Source organism: Spodoptera frugiperda, chromosome 19 (assembly GCF_023101765.2).
Source record: "Spodoptera frugiperda isolate SF20-4 chromosome 19, AGI-APGP_CSIRO_Sfru_2.0, whole genome shotgun sequence".
Classification (NCBI taxonomy): Eukaryota; Metazoa; Arthropoda; class Insecta; order Lepidoptera; family Noctuidae; genus Spodoptera; species Spodoptera frugiperda.
Genome location: NC_064230.1, coordinates 68,165 through 92,716, shown reverse-complemented (window position 1 = coordinate 92,716; position 24,552 = coordinate 68,165). Strand labels below are relative to the sequence as shown.

The 24,552-nt window shown below is 43.7% G+C and overlaps 2 protein-coding genes across 12 annotated transcripts in view; one reads left to right on the top strand and one right to left on the bottom strand.

Annotated features, from left to right (window-relative positions):
- Positions 1-143: 143 nt before the first annotated feature.
- Positions 144-24,538, top strand: LOC118280908 (zinc finger protein 425). Of its 6 annotated transcripts, XR_007706268.1 has the most exons (16): positions 145-411; positions 1,047-1,160; positions 1,623-1,790; positions 2,261-2,411; positions 3,736-3,848; positions 5,117-5,245; positions 6,409-6,497; positions 9,033-9,155; positions 10,818-10,925; positions 11,558-11,678; positions 12,707-12,789; positions 13,800-13,917; positions 14,306-14,407; positions 17,776-17,910; positions 18,475-18,680; positions 24,310-24,538. XR_007706268.1 is itself a non-coding variant. In XM_050700502.1 (15 exons), the coding sequence occupies exons 1-15, from the start codon at positions 274-276 to the stop codon at positions 24,158-24,160; spliced, it is 1,749 nt and encodes a 582-aa protein (XP_050556459.1). In that variant the 5' UTR covers positions 144-273; the 3' UTR covers positions 24,161-24,538. The 6 variants fall into 6 exon arrangements, 5 of the variants coding, with proteins under 5 accessions (XP_050556459.1, XP_050556460.1, XP_050556461.1 ...); XM_050700502.1 differs by lacking the exons at positions 17,776-17,910; positions 18,475-18,680 and adding an exon at positions 23,440-23,574 and having other exon boundaries at positions 144-411; positions 24,104-24,538; XM_050700503.1 differs by lacking the exon at positions 18,475-18,680 and having other exon boundaries at positions 144-411; positions 24,104-24,538.
- Positions 18,912-24,552, bottom strand: part of LOC118280946 (nascent polypeptide-associated complex subunit alpha, muscle-specific form-like) — a 48,826-nt gene continuing 43,185 nt past the window's right edge. Inside the window, exon 6 of one of the 6 annotated variants that reach the window (XR_007706267.1) lies at positions 18,912-19,159. Coding sequence is in view for 3 of the 6 variants with exons in the window: in XM_050700452.1 (XP_050556409.1) it covers positions 20,455-21,764 (1,310 nt within the window). In the remaining 3 variants the exon portion in view is untranslated. Of the gene's footprint in view, positions 21,765-24,552 lie in introns of all 6 variants that reach the window. The other 5 variants (XR_007706266.1, XM_050700449.1, XM_050700451.1 and 2 more) reach the window with 5 other exon arrangements.

Sequence of the window (24,552 nt, the reverse complement as noted above, 5' to 3'; positions counted from 1 at the left end):
TATTTATACCTAGGTATTCTATTTCTCTTCTAAATTTCTCTTCTACAAAAGTGTCTATTTATGACTTTATTGGAATAAATAATTTCAATTTAACTTTGACCAACAAACAAAATTCCACTGGCTTAAAAGCCCAAGTTTCGAAATGGTACTAACTGTCAAACAAATAGAGTTGTTGATTGTTGTAATTAAAAAAAGTGAAAGTGTTGAAACAAAAATAATTTTTACAAGAAAATGAAGAATTTTGTGTAATTATTGGAGTTTAAGGTTTAAGTAATGAATATGGATGATGGTGAGGGTCGGGAGGACGCCGTCTGTGAGGGATGCTTGTCGCAAAACCATCGGACAATAGCAGAAATCACTGAATACGATGTCAAGAAAGTATTTTACGATATAATCAATATTCCAGACGCTGTAAGTTCCTTTCCATAAGTTTATTGACACAAATGTATAGATTTTTAGCTATTTAATTCTATATAGGACTTATTACGGTAGTTTTTCAATGATTTTGGTAAGATATATTGACTTTAACATAGATAGTAAATGGGTCACTTTAGTTAGTTGGTATTGTATTAGAAAGTCTCGTTAAATTAATTTAAATGTTAAATAAATAGTGGCTAAACATATAAAAAAAGAATCGCTACAATTATTTATTTTGATACTTTTTTGCAAGAAATCAAAAATTGATTTTTTCGCTGATTATTTTTTAAATACCTAATAAAAAATAAATAAATAACTAAAAAATATCGGTTTATTCACGTACATTAATGGAGAAAAGAGGGACTCTTCATCTCTCTGTGATTCGAAACTAGTAGAGCTTTTCCTAACGAATGGAGTTTCTTGCTTGTTCTTTTACATTCGAACACAGACTGACAGACTATTATTTATTTCTTTATTTGTTGATGTTTTAAAAGTACCTAAGTATATGGTTTAATTGGAATAAATGATTTGACTTTAACTTCTCCATTAACATAAATAAACCGTGATTTTTTAGTTAATGTAGTATGTCTCACGATAGTTATTATAGAAATACACTTATTATGAAACAGGATATCGCAGCACTGAGTCTCCGGCTGTGTGCGGAGTGTAAGGACAGCATCGTGAAGTTCCTGGAGTTTCGGAGACAAGTGCTGGAGGCACGGGACACCGTCAACAAGTACCTGGTGAGTGGGCGGGCACGGGGCTCCGACAGTCTCTGTACTGAATGTATTATAATGTAATTTATACTTAGCAAGGGGTGATACTGGATTGATACCAAACCCAAATATGCGATTAAATTTTTTTTTGTCTTTCTGTCTGTCTGTATGTTCAGGCATCACGTGAAAACTAACGGTTCGATTTCGATGAAACTTCGTATAATTATACCTTATTATCCTGGGCATAAAATAGGCAATTTTCAGTTTTATACTACAGAACGCGAGCTCAACAGCAGTAGCTCAATAGAGGGATCTCCTTAATTATTATGGACCTAGCCGTATTTGGGTCCAATAGATATTTATAAGATGTCATTGTCAGAGTTACTCAAAATGGAGAAATAAAACATCCACGCGAAGACCGACATCCGCGCGGACGGAGTCGCGGGCGGAAGCTAGTATGCGAATAAATTCTCTTTATCTTCATTTCAGTTACAGCCAGAAGCAAGTGAAGTAAAAACTGAACAGCCTCTCGCCACACCCAGTGAGGTGAAGAGTGACCCGGAGGACCTGGTCACTCCTCTCCCCTTCGTGAAGGTGGAACTGGATGGAGAGGACCACTTCCTCGATGATGACAGCCGGGGTGCAGACGATCTCAAGGTATTGATGGCAAATTGCATATAAAGAAATTCATTATCATAGTACCGACCTAATTACTCACTCTCTATCTCACTATCTTACTGAAAATTCATGCATTCACTTTCTCATTCACTCGTTCACTCACTCACTCACTCACTCACAATCTCACTCATTCACTCACGCATTCGTTCACTCACCCAACCGCTTGTTCATTCACTCTCTCATTCATTCACGCAATTACTCAATCGCTCACTCACTCATTCTGTCACACATTTACACACACACGCACTCAAAACTTACTAACTCACTCACTCACTTGCATATTCACACGCTCACTCACTCGCTCACTCACTCATTCTGCCACTCACTCACTTATTCATTCCCTTACTCACCCACTCAAAAAATCTCATTAACTCATATTCACTCTTCTACAAACTCTCACTGTCCATTATTTCGCCTATACCTGACCAAATCAATTCTCAATATTCCAGCCTACATTAGAACCAAGTTTGAAAAAGAAGAATAAAGTGCGAAGTAGAAGTAAGTGTGAGAAGAGCACAGAAGATGAGTTCAATGCGTCGGACGAAGAGCCGCTCACTAAGAAGAAGACTGATGCTAGCGTTAAGAAGGAGAAGAGAAAAGGTGAGTAGACCACACAAGCCTCAAAGAGCCATCAGACCACCACAGATGGGGTCTAGTAGAGCTGGGGCCTTAGTCTGCTATTACAATTGTGTCAGAATGGTCGATCATTGAGCAGTGCGAGAGGGACGGAGCTATGTAGATTGTATAGCGCCGTCCCTCTCGCACTGCTCAGTGATCGACCATTCTGACACAATTGTAATAGCAGACTAAGGCCCCTGATACCTGGGGGCCTACTCTAATTCAACGAACGAACGAACGAAAAAAATTCGCAGATTGCATACTACAATTCTATTTATTGCGAACTTTCGTGAACAAAAATGAACGAATGAAATGAAGATAAATAAATAGGTTTTGATATGAAATTAAAAATAAAACGTAAGTACTCAAGTTATTTTATTAGTTAATCAATCAATAAATCTACGGCCGAAGATTAAACGAAACTTCGCATTTGAGAACCGGAGTAGGCCCCCAGGTCCGGAGCTACTGACTACCTAGCGGGTTTACCGGGGCTTTGGCTCGACAAGCAGGAGTAGGAACGGGGTGGTTTTTAGTCAGTAAGAGTCTGACTAGTCAGTTAGAGTTGAAGGCGGGAGAAGTCCCGCCTTAAGCGAGGCGAGAGGGAGTGCCATTGGATTATTTGCCCCCTAAAAAAGTCTCTCCTAGCTTTTGGAATTTTCGAAGATTCATTCAACAATAAGAATATTGTTTTTGTATTGTGAGTGAGTGAATGCAATACCCAACTTCAAATGCTTTAATCCCCAAGAGGTCAGAAACGCACTTGTAACGTCTCTAGTGTTGCGGGTGTCCATGGGCTGCACCGATTGCTTACTATCAGGTGATACGTGCACTCGACACTTGAAACACCAGAGGCGTTACATATGCGTTGCCGGCCTTTTGGGGGTTGGGAATTTAAGGGTTGTTGGGTTATCGGGGATTGGGAAGGGTGGAATTGAGCCTCCGGTAACCTCATTCACTGAATACTGTGTTTTTTAGTTTATTACTAGCTGACCCGGCACACGTTGTTTTGCCGTATAAATAATTAAGGGTTGATCGTAGAAGGGTGAAAATTGAGGATTGTATGTATTTTTTTATGTTGAGTTGTTTTAAATTAAAACTTTTGTCTAAAAAATAATTAGACAAAAAATTAAAAATTACACTACCCTAACATTTAGGGGGATGAAAAATAGATGATGGCCGATTCTCATAGATACCGGATAAGCACAAAAAAAAAACATCAAGATCGGTCAAGCCGTTTCGGAGGAGTATGGCGACAAAAACTGTGACGCGAGTTAGGGTTATTAAAGCGTGTATTCTGTCGGACGAGGTCGCCGCGAGCGTCCGGCCGGGGTGGTGGACAACTCGCGCGTGCGCCGCAAGCTGCAGCAACTCAACGTGGACGCGGGGCTCGTCTCCATGGAGATACTCAGCTGGGAACAGGTACACTGAGTGAGTGAGTGAGTGAGTGAGTGAGTGAGTGAGTGGACAACTCGCGCGTGCGCCGCAAGCTGCAGCAACTCAACGTGGACGCGGGGCTCGTCTCCATGGAGATACTCAGCTGGGAACAGGTACACTGAGTGAGTGAGTGAGTGAGTGAGTGAGTGAGTGGACAACTCGCGCGTGCGCCGCAAGCTGCAGCAACTCAACGTGGACGCGGGGCTCGTCTCCATGGAGATACTCAGCTGGGAACAGGTACACTGAGTGAGTGAGTGAGTGAGTGAGTGAGTGAGTGGACAACTCGCGCGTGCGCCGCAAGCTGCAGCAACTCAACGTGGACGCGGGGCTCGTCTCCATGGAGATACTCAGCTGGGAACAGGTACACTGAGTGAGTGAGTGAGTGAGTGAGTGAGTGAGTGGACAACTCGCGCGTGCGCCGCAAGCTGCAGCAACTCAACGTGGACGCGGGGCTCGTCTCCATGGAGATACTCAGCTGGGAACAGGTACACTGAGTGAGTGAGTGAGTGAGTGAGTGAGTGAGTGGACAACTCGCGCGTGCGCCGCAAGCTGCAGCAACTCAACGTGGACGCGGGGCTCGTCTCCATGGAGATACTCAGCTGGGAACAGGTACACTGAGTGAGTGAGTGAGTGAGTGAGTGAGTGAGTGGACAACTCGCGCGTGCGCCGCAAGCTGCAGCAACTCAACGTGGACGCGGGGCTCGTCTCCATGGAGATACTCAGCTGGGAACAGGTACACTGAGTGAGTGAGTGAGTGAGTGAGTGAGTGAGTGGACAACTCGCGCGTGCGCCGCAAGCTGCAGCAACTCAACGTGGACGCGGGGCTCGTCTCCATGGAGATACTCAGCTGGGAACAGGTACACTGAGTGAGTGAGTGAGTGAGTGAGTGAGTGAGTGAGTGAGTGAGTGAGTGGGTGGGTGGGTGTGTGAGTGAGTTAGTGAGTGAGGGAGGGGAGGCTGAATGAGTGAGTGACTGAGAGACTAAATGAGTGAATGACTGAGAGACCGAATAACTGAGTGTCTGAGAGTCCGAATAAGTGAGTGATTAAGAGACTGAATGAGTGAGTGACTGAATGACTAAATGACTGAGGAACTGTGTGATTTAGTCTTAGTCAGTTAGACAGTGAGTGAGTAGATCACGTGAATGAGTGTATAAGTAGTTGAATGAGTGAATGATTGAGTTAGTGAGCTAAAATGTAAATGAGTATGAATGAGTTAGTAGATGAGTGAGTGAGTACAATGTACGTGTGTAGGTGGCGGCGGAGCGCGCTGCGGCGGCGAGCGGGGTACGGTACACCCAGAGTGTGTGGCGGTGTCAGCATTGCGTGCTCGGGTTCAACCATCGCACCAAGTTGGAAAACCATATGAAGAAACACGACCCGGTAAGTATAATTTATTATAGACACACACACTATTACCCCCTTCCCAATCCCCGATTCCCCAACAACCCTTAAATTCCTAACCCCCAAAAGGCCGGCAACGCACTTGTAACGCTACTAGTGTTTCAAGTGTCCATGGGCGGCGGCGATTGCTTACCATCAGGTGATACGTCTGCTCGTTTACCGGCTTATACCATAAAAAAGGTTAATAACCAGTTTATTTTGGTCTCGCTTTGTGTAATCTTGTCGCATATTCGACGGTAAAATAGCAGTGCGAGAGGGACGGAGCTATGTAGGTTGTATAGCTCCGTCCCTCTTGCACTGCTCAATGATCGACCATTCTGACACAATTGGGTAGTATCCTCGGTCAAAAATAAATTATTACAACTTTTCAATACAATAAAATATTAAAAAATAATCACACTCTCATTCATAAATTTGATGAACTATTTAATTTTCGATTTTTTCTAGCTGAATTTCTAGTAATAAGTCTGCTATTTGACGTCAAAAACTTATGACGTCATAACGCACTATTTCATACAAAGTTCATAGAAAATATCGTTTTTGACGTTTCGAAAAAAGTATTGAATTTGACTAGTAGGAAACTAGCGTATTGTAATAGCAGACTAAGGCCCCTGGTTATGCGTATCTTGACATGTAGTCGCGTGTATTACATAATGGCATATTTTATTCAATCATAATATTTTTTATGGTATAAGCCGGTTAACGAGCAGACGGATCACTTGATGGTAAGCAATCAGCGCCGCCCATGGACACCCGCAACACTAGAGGTGTCGCAGGTGCGTTGTCGGCCTTTGGAGGATTGTGAATTTAGAAAAAAATATGTATGAATAGGGTAGATGACTAATTTTTATTTCAATGTCCGTCTTGTAAATTATTTCAAAACATTACACACGTATGTTTTTATTTTCTCACGGAAACAAATACTTTCGAAGATATATCGATTTGAAATATCGCGTAACGTCTCTTTTAGGTACGTTTTATACTCAAAAGTGACGTAGTTAGCTCCTACTCCTAAACTTTGATTCGTTTTTATCTAAGTATTGCTTTCTTATATGACAAAATAAAAACATACGTGTCTAATATTGTTTCGTTACCTAACTGACGGACTAAATAGATGTTTAATGTTCATGCGCCTATTGTAGAGCGCGGGTGCGCACGAGTGCTCGGTGTGTACGGTGCGCTGTAAGGACGCGCACGCACTCAGCGCGCATGTACGCAGGCACCGCGTCAGGTGCGTACGCTCTTTTAGTATATAGTCTCTTATACTAGAAAGGATGGATGAAAACAGATTTACGAAAGAAGTATATAAGGCAAATATGAGTGGGACCGTCGGTAGAGGGCGCCCCAGACGGACATATAGCGACCAGATTGGCGATATATTAAAAAAGGGCCAAATTAACCGACGAGCATGCATGAAAAGACTGATGACTGTTGATGAAGCGAAAGAAATGTGTAAGAACCGTGGCAATTGGCGTTCCATTGTCTCTGCCTACCCCCATGGGAGACAGGCGTGAGGTTATGTATGTATGTATGTATGTCTATTACACTATCTGATGTCTTTATCCTAAGTTGTGACTAGTTTAGCACAAAGCTAAAGTCAAATCATTTCTTCCATCATATCGTTTCACTTCTTATCCCCGAAGGGGTAGGCAGAGGTGCACATTACGGCACGTAATGCCACTATACAATGTACACCCACTTTTCACCATTTGTGTTATAAGTCCCGTGTAATAGGGGGTGAGTCTATTGCCATGCTACTACTGAGAAATTTCCGATAAACTGGAAATAGTTCAGCAATACTTTGCCCGACTCGGGAATCGAACCCGACCCTTTATCCGGCAGTCGCATTTGCGACCACTCGACCAACAAGGCAGGCTTTGAAATGTTAACAAATAAAGATATAAACAATAGTCTGTCAGTCTGTCTGTCAGTTAAGCTAGATGCTTGATCCAAAGTGTGGCTGAATGGAGAAGAACGAGCAAGAAACTCTGCTTGGCTCCTATAGGTCATAGTGTGATGTTTTATAGCCTATAGCCTTCCCAGATAAATTTACTACCGAACACAAAAATAATAATTCAAATTATTCTTTTTCGGACCAGTAGTTCCGGAGATTAGCGCGTTCAAACGAACAATCAAATAATATTAGTATCTATCTGGGGGCACGGTAGTGCCCCCGCCAAGACGAGCCAAGCGAAGCGCAAGCGCAAGGGCACTACCTACCTTTTCTCGAAGCGCTTCGTCGTATTTTTGAACCTTCATAACTTGAGTTTGGGTTATACCAGATAAACAAAATTTTCAGGATATAATGTCAGTGGTAGACTTAATAAACCTCTAAAGTTTCAATTGCATAGCTCTTATACTTTAGATTTTATTGATATCTAAAATACCCCGATTTCGTCACTCACTCACTCACTCACTCACTCACTCACTCACTCACTGATGATCAACAAAATTCTTAAGGTACTTCCTGAAGTCCTAGAAAACTGAAATTTGGTATGTAAGCTAGTATTAGTACCCAAACAACAAAAAAATCCTAAAACTTGGAACTTTTACCCCCCAACCCCTTAAACTAGGGGGTGAAAGTTTGTTCGAGACTTCCGCAACTTTTGACGCTAGAGGTCTGAATGCGGCCGCGGAGGGGTAAAAATCTGAAATAGGGAAACTTAATTCCCTATTTCCTGCTTGAGATCTGAAAATTATACACAAGTACATAGAACACAAACTTTTCATCAAATCAAAACATTATCCTACCCATAAGTACTTAGATATGATATGAATAATATTACTACACTTCACTTCGGTAAGTGTTTATTAATCAACCTATACTTTTGAACATAAGCATCGTAAGTATAGTATGCGCCAACGCCCGCCGCCTGCCCCCTCGTCCCCGCGCAGTAGCTAAAAATAATCGGCCCGTCAGCGAGCGCGGCACCCGAACGCGGGCAGACGCGCGAGGGCAGACGTCGTTGACGGTTGTCTCGTTGAATGAAAAGTTTTCGGAATATTTCGGTGATTTAAAAGTTTGCTATCGCGGAGAAAAAAACCATTTGCCTAATATTTAATTGTTAGTAGTTTAGTAGGTAAAGGTTTAGATACTAGTGTTTTAATTTTCATTGATAAAAAGTATTAGGATTACGTTTGCAATTTTCTTATAAATTTAGTAGTTTAGTAGGTGAATTTGTCGCTCATTTTATCTTTCTATCATAAGCAACCTACAAAAAGAAATGAAATCCCACAAAAACATTTCATGTTAAATGTTGCCAAGACGAGACCATATAGCTCGCACTGTCAAAAAGTAATCAGATCCCGTGTAGAGCCAAGTTTCTAACCCTATACTTTTGAACTGGCGAGTTGGCCGCACGGAAAGAGTTTAGAAGATTGAATAGATTTTTAAGCTCAAGCCCATATGACGAATAGCAAAAAGTCCGTGCGGCCGACTCGCCAGTTCAAAAGTATAGGGTTAGAAACTTGGCTCTACACGGGATCTGATTATTTTTTGACAGTGCGAGCTATATGGTCTCGTCTTGGCAACATTTAACATGAAATGTTTTTGTGGGATACTAATATTATAAAGCTGAATAGTTTGTTTGTTTGTTTGAACGCGCTAATCTCCGGAACTACTGGTCCGATTTTATTTTTGTTGTAGAATAGTGCATTTATCGAGGAAGACTATAGGCTATAAAACATCACGCTATGACCAATAGGAGCCGAGCAGAGCGGGTGAAACCGCGCGGAAGTAGCTAGTACAGTATATGTGTATGTACAGATGGCGGTGTACAGTGTGTGGGTGCGGGTGGTCGCGTGTGTGCGTGGCGGCGGACCACGCGGCGCGCGCGCACCACGCGCCCCCCCCCACACACACGTGCACACTCTGTGGACACACCGACACGTACGTACTCACTTATATTGCTCTTGTATGACCCGCGTCGCACGCATCGGACGGAACGCATCAAACGGATTCATTTTTCACACTGCGTCCACTGTATCGGCATTGATCGGAGTGCCGACGCGAGTATCATTTTTTTTTTATGTTAAATGGGCCGACGTTTGGCCGCTATCTCGCCTGATGGTAAGTGATGATGCGGCCTACGATGGAGCACGTCTGCCCATAAGCAACCTATTCACTCGGGCCTTGAAGACACCCAGGTTATACCCATCAGGAAACACAGACTCCGGCAAGGAGTTCCACTCCCTAGCAGTTCGCACAAGGAAGCTTGAAGCGAAGCGCTCAGGATCAGCGATCCGATTGTCGATACCACTTTGACAAATACCGTGCGTGTTGACAGGCGTCTACTAGTCGACAATCCGTATGACGTCATCGGCCTTATGTAGGCATTGCCGATGATGCGGTCCGTACGATGCGGATCAGTGGACGCAGTTGTATGAGTTTCTATACAAGACAAACTAAAATCCGTTGCGTGCGATGCGTACGATGCGGGCCTGTGGACGCTTACTTTAATATTGCTTTCATTGAATCGATCTGTAGACTTAATATGAGTTTGCTTTAACGTTTAAAATAATCGAAACGAGAGTACTCTGATTGGTGGGTTTATTCGAGCCGGCCAATCAGAGCGCTGATAAAAAATGCTCTTGTTTCGAGTCAATCTTTTTTCAAAACTTTGTCATCAGCTTTATTCGCGTTCTATTTATTTCCTTCTAATTATTATTTTTTTCTCTCTTCTAAATAAATAAATAATAATAAATAAATAAATAGTCAGTTTGGTTACATATAAGGACATTTTGGCATCATATTGAGGTATTACGTCAGTATTAAATTAATTATTATGGTATCGGCTTACTCACGTAACTGTTTGACGAGGAACTCGACTAGTTTCAAGCCATGCTAGAGGCTCATATTCATGAGCATTCCGTGAGTAAGCCGAAAACATAATAATTAATTTAGTATGTCTCACGAAAGTTTGAAAGTCAGTATTTTAGTTAATTGAAGTAGTGAAAGTGACTCTTAATTAAGTGACAATTTAGGGGTAGTTGGTGAAAACGGCCGTAACTTAAGGCTCTAGACACACGGACTGCATTTCAACTGCAATGCAAATGCAAATTGCAGTTAGAATGCAGTTGACAGGACTGCAATAGGACTGCAAGCCAACCGTGTTGCCCAGCATTATGTGAACTGCACATCGACTGCAATTTAACTGCAATCGGACTACACGTTTAATTTGCAGTTTTTTTTTTTATTTATTTAAACCTTTATAATCAGGCAACTATGGCCCATAGATATATACCTTAAACTAATATATATACGTCATATACAAAAAGTCCTATTGCAGTCCTGTCAACTGCATTCAAACAGGGGCCTTAGTCTGCTATTACAATTGTGTCAGAATGGTTGATCATTGAGCAGTGCGAGAGGGACGGAGCTATACAACCTACATAGCTCCGTCCCTCTCGCACTGATCGACCATTCTGACACAATTGTAATAGCAGACTAAGGCCCCTGCTCTTGAACTGCAATTTGCATTTGAAATGCAGTCCGTCCGTCTATGCCTAACTCCCACTGATCAATGTCTGTCTACTCCTCCTCATGCATCAGCTCGCTGGGCAAGCTGCGGCTGCACATGAAGAGCCACGCGGAGCGGCAGCGCTGCCACCTGTGCGGGAAGACCTTCCGGGACCGCACCTCGCTGCGGACGCATCTCTTGTACGTACATTTATATAGTGAAGTGAACTTCACCTGATGGTAAGCAATCGCCGCCGCCCATGGACACTCGAAACACCAGAGGCGTTACAAGTGCGTTACCGGCCTTTTGAACGTCAAAGCAAATATAATAATATTAATAAAGTCTGTCTGTCGGTCAGTCCTCTAGTTGCTCTATTTGCTCGTTCCAAAGTGTAGATTCCTATGGAGAAGAACAAGCAAGAAACTCCATAGGTTACTCTTTTCCAATCAGGTTCACAATACAATTGTGATAATGTTCTATTTGTGGTATGATGACTACTTGTGTTGTATATTGAAACACTGACATCCGCCACCTTCTATAGTAACTGACTACTAACTACTGTAATGTGCACTGTTGGCGTGGTGGCTGGGCAACCGGCTGCCGCGCAACGTGTAGCGGGTTCGATTCCCGCACGGAGCAACTTTGTGTGATCCACAAATTGTTGTTTCGGGTCTGGGTGTCATGTGTATGTGAACTTGTATGTTTGTAAACGTACATACGACACAGGAGAAAATCCTAGTGTGGGGCAACGTTTATTTATAAAAAAAAAAATATATATATATTTATTGACGAGTGTCCCCCCTCCCCCCTCCCCCCTCTACCCCCGCGGCAGTATCCACAGCGGCGAGAAGGAGTTCTCGTGCCCGCGCTGCGACAAGCGGTTCATGTTCCGCGCCGCGCTCGCCGTGCACCTCGTCACGCACGACGCGCCCGCGCACCTCTACTGCCACCAGGTCAGTCCGTCAGTCCGTCTGTCTGTCTGTCTGTATTTTTTTTATGTTAAATGGGCCGACGTTTGGCCGCTATCTCGCCTGATGGTAAGTGATGATGCGGCCTACGATGGAGCACGTCTGCCCATAAGCAACCTATTCACTCGGGCTTTCGCGGTCTACCCATAGTGGAACAAACATCTCGACCCATCCTCTCGTACGGCGTCACCGAGCATCGTGGCGGAACACGGCTAGGCCGCTTGGCGACACGGTTTTGCTCGGTGGGTGGTCATAATGCCGTCGGCCGAAGCCTACCACCAGAGTGTCACCTGGGGCCTTAGTCTGCTATTACAATTGTGTCAGAATGGTCGATCACTGAGCAGTGCAAGAGGGACGGAGTTATACAACCTACATAGCTCCGTCCCTCTCGCACTGCTCAGTGATCGACCATTCTGACACAATTGTAATAGCAGACTAAGGCCCCTGGTTAGCACCACCCAGAGGCCACGTGTAGGGGTTCATTTTTATGGGTGCTCTCCTACGGACGAGGGTGACTCAGCCTCCTCCTCTGTATTTAAGTCTTGTGCTGGAATTAGTTTCACCATGACTGTATCGTTGGTCGAGTGATCGCAAGTGCGACAGCCGGGCAAGGGGTCTCAGGTTCGATTCCTGGGTCGGGCAAAGGATAAGTGGGGTTTTTTCTGTTTTTCTAAAAATTCTCAGCGGTAGCACGGGGTCTGGAATGGTGGTAATCTAACAGTCAGCTGAGAGCCCGGTTAAAACAATATCGCGAGCACGTATCTATTGTAATCTTATTTATTACTAGCTACTTCCGCGCGGTTTCACCCGCTCTGCTTGGCTCCTATTGGTAATAGCGTGATGTTTTATAGCCTATAGCCTTCCTCGATAAATGCGCTATCCAACATAAAAAGAATTATTCAAATCGGACCAGTAGTTCCTGAGATTAGCGCGTTCAAACAAACCAACTCTTCAGCTTTATAATATTAGTATAGATTGTACTAGTTGACGTTGGGTTGTTGATGTGATTGCAGTGCGACTTCAGCTTCAAGAACCGCATGTCGTACACGCAGCACATGAAGTACAGCCTCAAACACTGCGACCCCGCCGCGCTCAAGTCAGTACTCACTCATCTATCCACTCACACACTCATTCACTCACACACTCACTGATCATTCACTCACTCCAACTCATTCACTCACTCACCCGCTCACTTATAATTCACTCACTCTAATTCGTTCACTCACTCGTTAACCCACTACCTGATCATTCACTCACTCCCACTCATTCACTAACTAACTCACTCACCCGCTCGCTTATCATTCACTCACTTCTTAACCCAGACTGACTTACTAACTGTCAAGCCAATCCACTTACTCATTCATTCAATCATTCACTCACTTCCACTCATTACTCATTCACTTACTCACACACTCGCTCAGCATTCACTCACTTTCTCACTCAATCACTCCCTAACCCAAACTGACTTACACACTAACTGACAAGCCAATCCACTTACTTACTCGTTCATTAATGCATTCACTCATTAAATTACATCTTGCATTCTCTTTCACTCATTCACTTACAATTTACTCACTCATTCACTCACAATCTCTTTCACTCATTCACTCACATTCTCTTTCACTCATTCACTCACAATCTCTTTCACTCATTCACTCACATTCTCTTTCACTCATTCACTTACAATTTACTCACTCATTCACTCACAATCTCTTTCACTCATCACTCACATTATCTTTCACTCATTCACTTACAATTCACTCACTCATTCATTCACATTGTCGCTCACTTATTCAGTCACATTCTCTTTCACTCATCCACTTACTATTTACTCACTCATTTATTCGCATTCTCTTTCATTCATCACTCACAATCTCTTTCACTCATTCACTCACAATTTACTCACTCATTCACTCACATTATCTTTCACTCATTCACTTACAATTTACTCACTCATTCACTTACATATTACTTTCTCATTCACTCACAATCTCGTTCACTCATTCACTCACAATCTCTTTCACTCATTCACTCACAATCTCTTTCACTCATTCACTCACATTCTCTTTCACTCATTCACTCACATTCTCACTCATTCCCCCGTAGGTACAAGTGCATTGAGTGCGACAAGCGGTTCCTGAAGGAGTCCCGTCTGCGCGAGCACACGCTGGCCGTGCACCTGAAGGAGACGCCGCTCGCCTGCGACCACCCCGGCTGCTCCTTCGTGAGTATACCGCCTGTACTCCACCAGCGGACAGGGTATACTGGGCGGGGGGCTTAGTCTGCTATTACAATTGTGTCAGAATGGTCGATCATTGATCAGTGCAAGAGGGAAGGAGCTATACAACCTACATAGCTCCGTCCCTCTTGCACTGATCAATCAAAGTCAAAGTCAAAATCATTTATTTCAAATAGACCAGGAAGGCAAATATAATAAGATTAATAACTTAATAATTCTATAGTACTACTACACTACAGAGTCTTTCCTTAGTGAAGTCAGCTTTTGTTTTTTAAAAGTTTTCTTTATTTCAAAAATGTTATGTTTGAATGATACCTAACTCTGAAATAATAAAATAAATATGTCTGTATATGTATCTGTATACATGTTGTAGGCGTGTGCCTCCGGCGGCGCGCTCCGCAGCCACCGGCGCGCGGCGCACGGCCCGCCCGCACCGCCGCGACACATCTGTCACACTTGTGGCAGGACTTACAAGGTAACCGAGCCGACGTAGCACCTGATGGTAAGCAATCGCCGCCGCCCATGGACACTTGAAACACCAGAGGCGTTACCAGTGCGTTGCCGGCTTTTTGAGGGTTAGGAATTTAAGGGTTGTTGGGGAATCGAAGGGGGAATTGGGACTCCAATAACCTCACTCACACGACGCAAAAGTTGTTTCACGTCAGTTTCTGCTCGGCCGTGGTATCACTCCGGTCAAGCCGGCACAGCAGTGCCAAAGCATGGCTCTCCCACACTTAAAATTAAAGTGTAAAGTGAGAGCTAACATTTACAAGTCAAAGTCCAAAATAACAACCAAAGTTGAACTTTAAAGTAAAGGTCAAAATCGAAGTCCTTGAGAATCCAGGTTTAAAATGAAAGTGAAAACCAAACATACCAAACTCATATTTATGAGCTTTAGACAGCTCGAAATTAGTCGAGTATTCTCCAACAGTTTCAAGGTAAAAATGAATATAATGGGTAGATGACTAAATTTTGTTTCAATGTCCGTCTTGTAGATTATTTTAAAACATTACACACGTATTTTTACCCGACTGCGCCAGAAGGAGGGTTATGTTTTTCGAGTGTATGTATGTATGTATGTATGTATGTATGTATGTATGTATGTATGTATGTATGTATAATTGTTTGGCACGCTCTGCAGCCTAAACGGCTTGATGGATTTTGACTTGAGAGGTGTCGTTGGATTCGTATTTACTGTGAGAGTGACACTGGATATATCAAAATAATTAAAAAAACAAAATGGCGGATTTTTGGCGCCAAATTCGAATATTTCTCACTCTCTAGTCTAAACGGCTTGATGGATTTTGACTTGAGAGGTGTCGTTGGATTCGTATTTACTGTAAAAGTGACACTGGATATATCAAAATAATAAAAAAAATAAAATGGCGGATTTTTGGCGCCAAATTCGAATATTTCTCACTCTCTAGCCTGAACGACTCAATGGATATCCGCTCGATAGGGGTCGTTTGATTCGTATTTACTGTGCGAGTGACCCTAGATATACCAAAATAAAAAAAATAAAAAAACTAAAAAAAAATTAAATAAAAAAAGTAATTTAAAAAACTAAAAAACCCGACTGCGTTTCTTTATAATATTAAAATGAAAAACCCCTAAAACAAGAAAGTCAACGTAAAATTTAAGCAGTCGGGACCCATTCTTAATGTAAAGACTTTGTGAGGGCACATACGGCTTTTTTATTTTCTTACGGAAACAAATACTTTCGAAGATATATCGATTTGAAATATCGCATGACGTCACTTCTAGGTACGTTTTTTACGTAGAAATGACGTATTTGCTCCCACTCCTAAACTTTGATTCGTTTTATCTAAGTATTATTATCTTATATGACAAAATAAAAAAATACGTGTCTAATATTATTTCATTACCTAACTGACGGACTGAATAGATGTTTAACACTAACATTAGAACTTGAGACGGGATATGAACGATCACGGATGTACTGGGGTGATCATGGCGCTTGCAACAGTGCCGAAATATCGGAAACTCGTAGACACATGGGCTTAGCCAGGGGGAGGGGTTTGGAGGTTCAAACCCCCCCTCCCGAAAAATGCGTACCTAGAAATTACAGAGCGTTCTTTTTCTAGTTAGCATAGTACATCCCATACCCTGTTTGGCAAAGGTCTCTATGATTACCTGTGAAGCTGTTTATTACATCTTTATATATATAATTCTTCTGTAAGTGTGTATGTCACTGAACTTCTCTTAAACGACTGAACTGATTTTGATGAAATTTTTTGTGTGTGTTCAAGGGGATCTGAGAATGGTTTAGATTCACAATTTTGTCCGCTGGACAATGTTTTTTTAATTAATTTTTAATTTATCAGTAGTTGTTGATTTTGGAATGTTTTACATCGGATCCGACGAACGGCGCTACCATCGCAGTGTCAAATATTAATGACGTTAGATATTGTCATAACATTTGAATAATAATTTTCATCAATTATAATATTTAAATGAAAAATCCCTAAAACAAGAAAGTCATCGTAAAATTGAAGCAGTCGGGACCAATTCTAAATATGAAAACTTAGTGAGGGCACATACTTACGGCTAGCTTTTTAGGATGGGTCCCGACTGCTTCAATTTTACCATGACTTTCTTGTTTTAGGGATTTTTCATTTAAGTATTATAAAGAAACGCAGTCGAGAAATTTAGTTTTTTAAATTACCTTTTTTATTTTATGGTATTTTAGTTTTATTATTTTTATATTTTGATATATCTAGTGTCACTCTCACAGTAAATACGAATCAAACGACCCCTATCAAGCTGAAATCCATCGAGTCGTTCAGGCTAGAGAGTGAGCAATATTCGAATTTGGCGCCAAAAATCCGCCATTTTGTTTTTTTATTATTTTGATATATCCAGTGTCACTCTCACAGTAAATACAAATCTAACGACACCTCTCAAGTCAAAATCCGTCAAGCCGTTTAGGCTGTAGAGAGTGAGAAATATTCGAATATGGCGCCAAAAATCCGCCATTTTGATTTTTAAATATTTTGATATATCCAGTGTCACTCTCACAGTAAATACGAATCCAACGACACCTCTCAAGCCAAAATCCATCAAGCCGTTTAGGCTGCAGGGCGTGCCAAACAATTATACATACATACATACATACATACATACATACATACATACATACATACATACATACATACATACATACATACATACATACATACATATATACATACATACTCTCGAAAAACATAACCCTCCTTCTGGCGCAGTCGGGTAAAAAGGTCCAGAATGTTTTAGCTTATTAAAAAAGTTTAAAATTTTCAAATTAACGTGTAGACAGGACAACGTCTGTCGGGTCCGCTAGTATTATATAAATTGTATTTTTCTCATGTATGAAGGAAGTTTTGTTCGTTTTACTTTCTTGAACCCCTGCCGATACTAAAACCTGGCTACGGCTATGCGTAGACATAAACAAACATGGTAAATATCCCGTCTCAGCTTCCAATGATAGTGTTAGTGACCATGTCAGTTTAAAGACTTATATATTCGTTGAATGTTCACTCCCCCACCATCATAAGCAACATAACACTACTACCCTCAGTACACAACACACTATCTTACCTAACACTGGACCCACACTGCAGGATTTTTATTTTATTTTAGTTCATTATCTCTTTTTTTTTTCTTTCACTTTTGTTTAATTTCTGTATAATGAAATTGCTTTGCTGTGGAGGAGCGGTGCTTCCCAACACAAGCATCTATTTGCTTAAAGGGAAGCTCCAAACACTATATTTCTTATGTAAACCTGATAAAGCAATATTTTTTTTGTATTTTGTATCCTGTGGCTGCTCCCCCTGGCTGCAGAGCAAGAAGTCCCTGGAGGGCCACCTCCGCTCCCACTCGGGCGAGCGCCCGTACTCCTGCGCAGTGTGCGGCGCCACGTTCGCGTACGACGCCGCGCTATACAACCACACGCGGCTCGTGCATCTCAAGCACAAGGTACGGCACGCCTTCTGGCCGACAGGGGGTAGGCAGAGGGGGACATTACGGCACGTAATGCCGCTATACAATGTACACACATTTGTGTTATAAGTCCCGTGTAATAGGGGGTGAGCCTATTGCCATATACTGGACACAATTCCAGACTCCGTGCTACTACTGAGTGAGAAATTTTCGAATAACCGAAAAAAGCCCAGTAATACTTTGCCCGACCCGGGAATCGAACCCGAGACCCCTTGTTATGCAGTCGTAGTTGCGACCACTCGACCATCGAGGCAGTTTACTCAGTACAAGTACGTACTATTCAGTATTTTCGTTTTCCAAAATTTCTCAGCAATACATAGTACCTAGTAGTGACTGACAAAATAATACTGCAGCATTTTTCTTTTAAATCTGCCCGCAACGTTCTTAGCGCTTGCGAAGCCGCGGGCAGATAGCTAGCTTATTTTTTTAATGTTAGAATCAACTCGGGGTATACGACACCCGCGGGAAGAGTAACGGTGGTGACCAATGTTTTACACTATATCGTCATGTACCTAATGTTACAATTGTTGTCCCCCACAGTTGGGTCGCAAGGCCCCCCCTCCCCCCGCCGTCCCCCCCGACACCCCCTCCACGTAGTGTGGCGGCGCGACTACTGCAGTACTAGAGCTACTATCGGACGACAATAGACTCTCGCTGCGTGGACTTACAGTGCATTTTGTTTTGTATCGAGCGCTGCTCTGTGTACACTTGCAAAGTATTCTGTACGTTAATACTGTCGGTAGAAGGTTCATATTCGTATGTATTGTGCAATTATGTTAATCGATTCCTGATTCAGGCAAATAATGTTTGAATAGTAAATCTGTCTCTATTCTTGAGAAGTAGTTATAGTCATTTTAATACACAATTTTTAATTTCCTGATCCGGGAATCGAACCCGAGACCACGTTCATAAATAAGATTGTATATGTATAATTAATAATATTAATATAAATGAATAAATGAAATAAAAATCCCACATGAAGTTTGTACATTTTATTTTAATTCATATTTTATTTAACATAACATGCAACAATTCCCTGCTAATAAATTAATATACCCACACACACATACCCACATTATACACACACATACACATTATACACAGTATTCATAGTAAAGTATTATAAACCAATTTTTTATAATTCAGCAGCGCCCTCTGGTAAACCTGAACCCTTGACTGCAATCTCCAATTCATTTACCAAATGTGGAGATTGTGATATAGGTACCTCTCTAGTGTAAAGAAGGGCCATAGACCATAGTCCAGTGTCTTTTGGAACTTGATATTTTTATTATTTCTTAAAAAAATCTCACACTAGGATTGTCTCCTGTGTCGTGTGTACGTTTACAAACATACAAGTTCACATACACATGACACCCAGACCCGGAACAACAATTTGTGGATCACACAAAGAGTTGCTCCGTGCGGGAATCGAACCCGCTACACGTTACACGGCAGCCATTCTGACGTTGACTTTGATTACAACCGGTTTATAATTACATTATATGAATAATTTGTTTCAGTAATTGTAATTTAATTACGAACACAAAGTTAGCATTTACTATATGTCGAGTAAACGTAACTTGTGGCTCAGCGCCTCGCGACTGTGTGTCAACTCGTTTGTGTCGGCGCTAACTCGGGAACTGCTGGACGGATTGTGATGGGATTCGGTTCTATATGGTATAAGCTGGTAAACGAGCAGACGGATCATCTGATGGTAAGCAATCACCGCCGCCCATGGATATTTGAAACACTAGAGGCGTTACAAGTGCGTTGCCGGCCTTTTGGGGGGTAGGGATTTAAGGGTTGTTTGGGAATAGGGGATTTGGGAAGATTGGGCTTAAGGTACCATATGTTGTTTTATGTGATAATTTGTACATTTAAATGTTGATACACAGTGCGATGTGGCGCTCTCTATGTATGATAACTAGAACTAATTATATGGAATAATTTAACATTACGTCAATACTGACTCGCTACGGTAAGTACATAATTATACAATAGTTATATATAAATAGTTATACATTATATTTATATAACGACACGCGCGGGCAGTGACTCGTGCCCGCGGGTGTCTCATACCCGGCACACGGGGGACGGTGCGGTTATGTAGAACAATGTGGAGGATATTTGGTACACACTGTTAATGTCGATGGCCATACAATATAATGTAATTGTTTCCACAACTACCTCCATTATGGATATCAAACGGAAGGCGTTGATTGGTCGATATATATCGATGTCGTCCCCCGTCCCCCCTGTCCCGGCGGTGTATAGTGTATGACACGATACATTGTACACGATGGCTCGACGACTAGCGCACACACACACACACACACACACACACACACACACACACACACACACACACACACATGTACACTCGGCCGAGTCACTCAGTTTGTGGGTAACAGTAGCCACTGGTTGTCTAGAGCCGACTGAGTACTGAAGCAATGTAGTTCAACAGTAGCTACTGTTACCTGTACACTGAGTGACTCGGTCCCAGTAGTGGCTGTGTGTCTCTCAGTGCGAGTCCCCACTGATGCTGGTGGCGACTGAGAGCTCAGTGACGGGCGCCTTGTCCCCGAAGAACAGCGCGACCTCGCTGTCCTCGCTGGAGGCAGTGTCGCTGTCCGCGCGACTGAGCTCAGTGGGCGCTGGTACCACGCTCTCAGTCCGCGTGGACGCGGCCGCCGCAAGCCCGCAGTCGCTGGCTGAGTGCTGCTCAGTGGCCTGCGTGTGCTGGTCGTGCGAGCGGTCCACGGGTTCGTATCCCGGCGGGAGCACGATGCCGTCCGAGAACGACTCGCGAGCGTTGGAGGTGAACGAGTGGGCCGAGTGCAGCGCGGGCAGACTCTGCTGGGGGGACAGCTGGGGGGGAGTGGGGGGCTGCTGTTGCTGTGTGTGTTGCTGCGCTGTGTGTTGCTGTTGCTGCGCGAGTTGCGGCGCCTTGCCGGGGTCGTCGATGGCCTGCAGGATGCTCTGCAGCAGCCCGTCCGACAGTAACTGGTCGTGCGGCGCGGCCGGCCCCCCCGGCCCCCCCTGCGAGGGCTGGATCTGCACGGAGTAGGCCGTGCCCGCCCCCCGCGGGGTGTCGGCGCCGACGGCCTGCCCGGTGGCTGCGATCTTATGCTGCAGCTGCTGCGCCTGCAGGTTGAGGCTGCGGATGCGCGCCTGCGTGTCCTGGATCTGCTGGCTCACCTGCTGCAGCGTGTGCTTCTCCTTGATGGACTTGCTCTTGTGCACGACGTGTGAGTCCTTGTGTTGGTCCTTGTGCACAGAGTGCGAGTCCCTGTCCTCCCGCTTGCCGTGGTCAGTGAGCGCGGCGCCGAGGCTGCTGAGGCTGCTGGCGTACTGCGCGGCCAGGTCGCGCGGGATGCCGTCGCCGGCCCGCGCCGCGCGCAGGATGGCCTCGTGGTACGGGCAGTGCTTCAGGATGGCGGCCGCGTCCAGCGCCGACAGCGACGACAGGTTGGCAAGCACTGTGCCATCAATAGTAGACGTCACGGAGTCAGTGCTGGAGCCCGATGTAACATGGTCCCCGGCTACAGTCAGTAGCGGCGCGCTGTACGAGTCCACCGGGGACCCGTACGAGCCGCTCGGCTCCTGCAGCGGGGGCGAGTGGGGCACGCTGACCAGGCTGGTGGGCTCTATGGACAGCGCCACGCTGTGTCCCCCGGAGTGGGGGATGGGGGGCGGCAGGTACTGCGGGCCGGGCACCGCGTGGTGCGAGTGGTGCACGTCGTTGTGTGTGGTCGTGTGCGCGATGTGCTGGAACACGGCGCGCGGCACGGCGGCGCGCAGCGGGAGCGGCGCCCGCGGCGGGGCCCCGCCTGATGGTAAGCAACCACTACCGCCCATGGACACTTGAAACACCAGAGGCGTTACAGGTGTGTTGGCGACCTTTTGGGGGTTAGGAATTTAAGAGTTGTTGTTCGGGAATCGGGGTTTGGGAAGATTGGGAAGGGGGGAATTAGGCCTCCGGTCCTCACTCACACAACGAAACACAACGCAAGTTGTTTCACGTCAGTTTCTGCTCGGCCGTGGTATCACTCCGGTCGAGCCGGCCCAGCAGTGCCGAAGCATGGCTCTCCCATACTTAAAGTTAAGGTGTAAAGTGAGAGCCAACATTTACAATTCCAAGTCAAAGTCCAAAATAACAGCCAAAGTTGAACTTTAAATTTAAATCGAAGTCCTTGAGAATCCAGGTTTAAAATGAAAGTGAAAACCAAACATACCAAACTCATATTTATGAGCTTTAGACAGCTCGACATTAGTCGAGTATTCTCGAACAGTTTCAGGGTAAAAATGAATATAATGGGTAGATAACTAATTTTTGTTTCAATGTCCGTCTTGTAGATTATTTTAAAACATTACACACGTATTTTTTATTTTCTTACTCAAACAAATACTTTCGAAGATATATCGATTTGAAATATCGCGTGACGTCAGTTCTAGGTACGTTTTATACGTAGAAATGACGTATTTGCCCCCACTCCTAAACTTTGATTCGTTTTATCTAAGTATTGCTTTCATATATGACAAAATAAAAATACGTGTCTAATATATTTTTCATTACCTAACTGACGGACTGAATAGATGTTTAACACTAACATTAGAACTTGAGACGGGATATGAACGATCACGGATGTACTGGGGTGATCATGGCGCTTGCAACAGTGCCGAAATATCGGAAACTCGTAGACACATAGGCGTAGCCAGGGGGGAGGGGGGTTTGGGGGTTCAAACCCCCCCCTCCCGAAAAATGCGTACCTAGAAATTACAGAGCGTTATTTTTCTAGTTAGCATAGTACATTCCCTGTTTGGCAAAGGTCTCTATGACTACCTATGAATCTGTTTATTACATATTACATAAATTGTTTTTTTTTCTCATGAAGGAAGTTTTGTTCGTTTTACTTTCTTGAACCCCTCCCGATACTAAAACCTGGCTACGGCTATGCGTAGACATAAATAAACATGGTAAATATCCCGTCTCAAGTTCCAATGATAGTGTTAGTGACCATGTCAGTTTAAAGACTTATACAATGTGATAGGGGTGGGACTTCTAACCCGTTAAGGCTGAGTACTACATCTAATTTTATCGACAAAAGTCGGGGGTCGAAGGGGTCGAATCCCCCCCCCCCTAAAAATTATGGCTATTTTAATATTTTTTTTTACTTTTTTTGATATCAAAGGTTGTATGCGTCGTAGAAACAAAAAAAAACGACAAACGGTAGCTAATAACCTTGGCTAACTAATTCATTACTTTTTTCATATGTTTGATAATGTGTTGGTGAGAAAAAAAATCATTTGTGAATTATTTTTACCGAAAAAATCACTATTTTCCAATATTTTCAATTAGGGGTTCAACCCCCCATATTATTTTTTTGTCGATAAAATTAGATGTAGTACTCAGCCTTAACGGGTTAGAAGTCCCACCCCTATCACATTGTATACGTTTAATGTTCCCTCCCCCCACCACCCCATGGCTGCTCCCCCTGGCTGCAGAGCAAGAAGTCCCTGGAGGGCCACCTCCGCTCCCACTCGGGCGAGCGCCCGTACTCCTGCGCAGTGTGCGGCGCCACGTTCGCGTACGACGCCGCGCTATACAACCACACGCGGCTCGTGCATCTCAAGCACAAGGTACGGCACGCCTTCTGGCCGCGAGGGGGTAGGCAGAGGTGTATACAATGTACACCCATTTGTGTTATAAGTCCCGTGTAATAGGGGGTGAGTGTATTGCCATATACTGGACACAATTTCAGACTCCGTGCTACTACTGAGGAATTTTCGAATAACCGAAAAAAAGCCCAGTAATACTTTGCCTGACCCGGGAATCGAACCCGAGACCCCTTGCCCGGTAGTCGCACTTGCGACCGGTCGACCAACGAGGTAGACTACTCAGTACAAGTACGTACTATTCAGTATTTTCGTTTTCCAAAATTTCTCTGCAATACCTGGTACCTAGTACCTACAAATAATCTTGCAGCATTTTTTTTAATCTGCCCCCACTCTTTAGCGCTTGCGAAGCCGCGGGCAGATAGCTAGCTTATTTTTTTAATGTTAGAATCAACTCGGGGTATAAAACACCCGCGGGAAGTGTAACAGTGTTTACAAATGTTTTACACTGTATCGTCATGTACCTAATATGTATAATTGTTGTCCCCCACAGTTGGGTCGCAAGGGCCCCCCTCCCCCCGCCGTCCCCCCCGACACCCCCTCCACGTAGTGTGGCGGCGCGACTACTGCAGTACTAGAGCTACTATCGGACGACAATAGACTCTCGCCGCGTGGACTTACAGTGCATTTTGATTTGTATCGAGCGCTGCTCTGTGTACACTTGCAAAGTATTCTGTACATTAGTACTGTCGGTAGAAGGTTCATATTCGTATGTTTTGTGCAATTAGATCGCAACTTGATGTAATTCGGTTCCTGATTCAGGCAAATAATGTTTGAATAGTAAATCTGTCTCTATTCTTGAGAAGTAGTTATAGTCATTTTAATACACAATTCTTAAAATTAATTTCCTGATCCGGGAATCGAACCCGAGACCGCGTTCATAAATAAGATTGTATATGTATAATTAATAATAATTAATATAAATGAAATAAAAGTCCCACA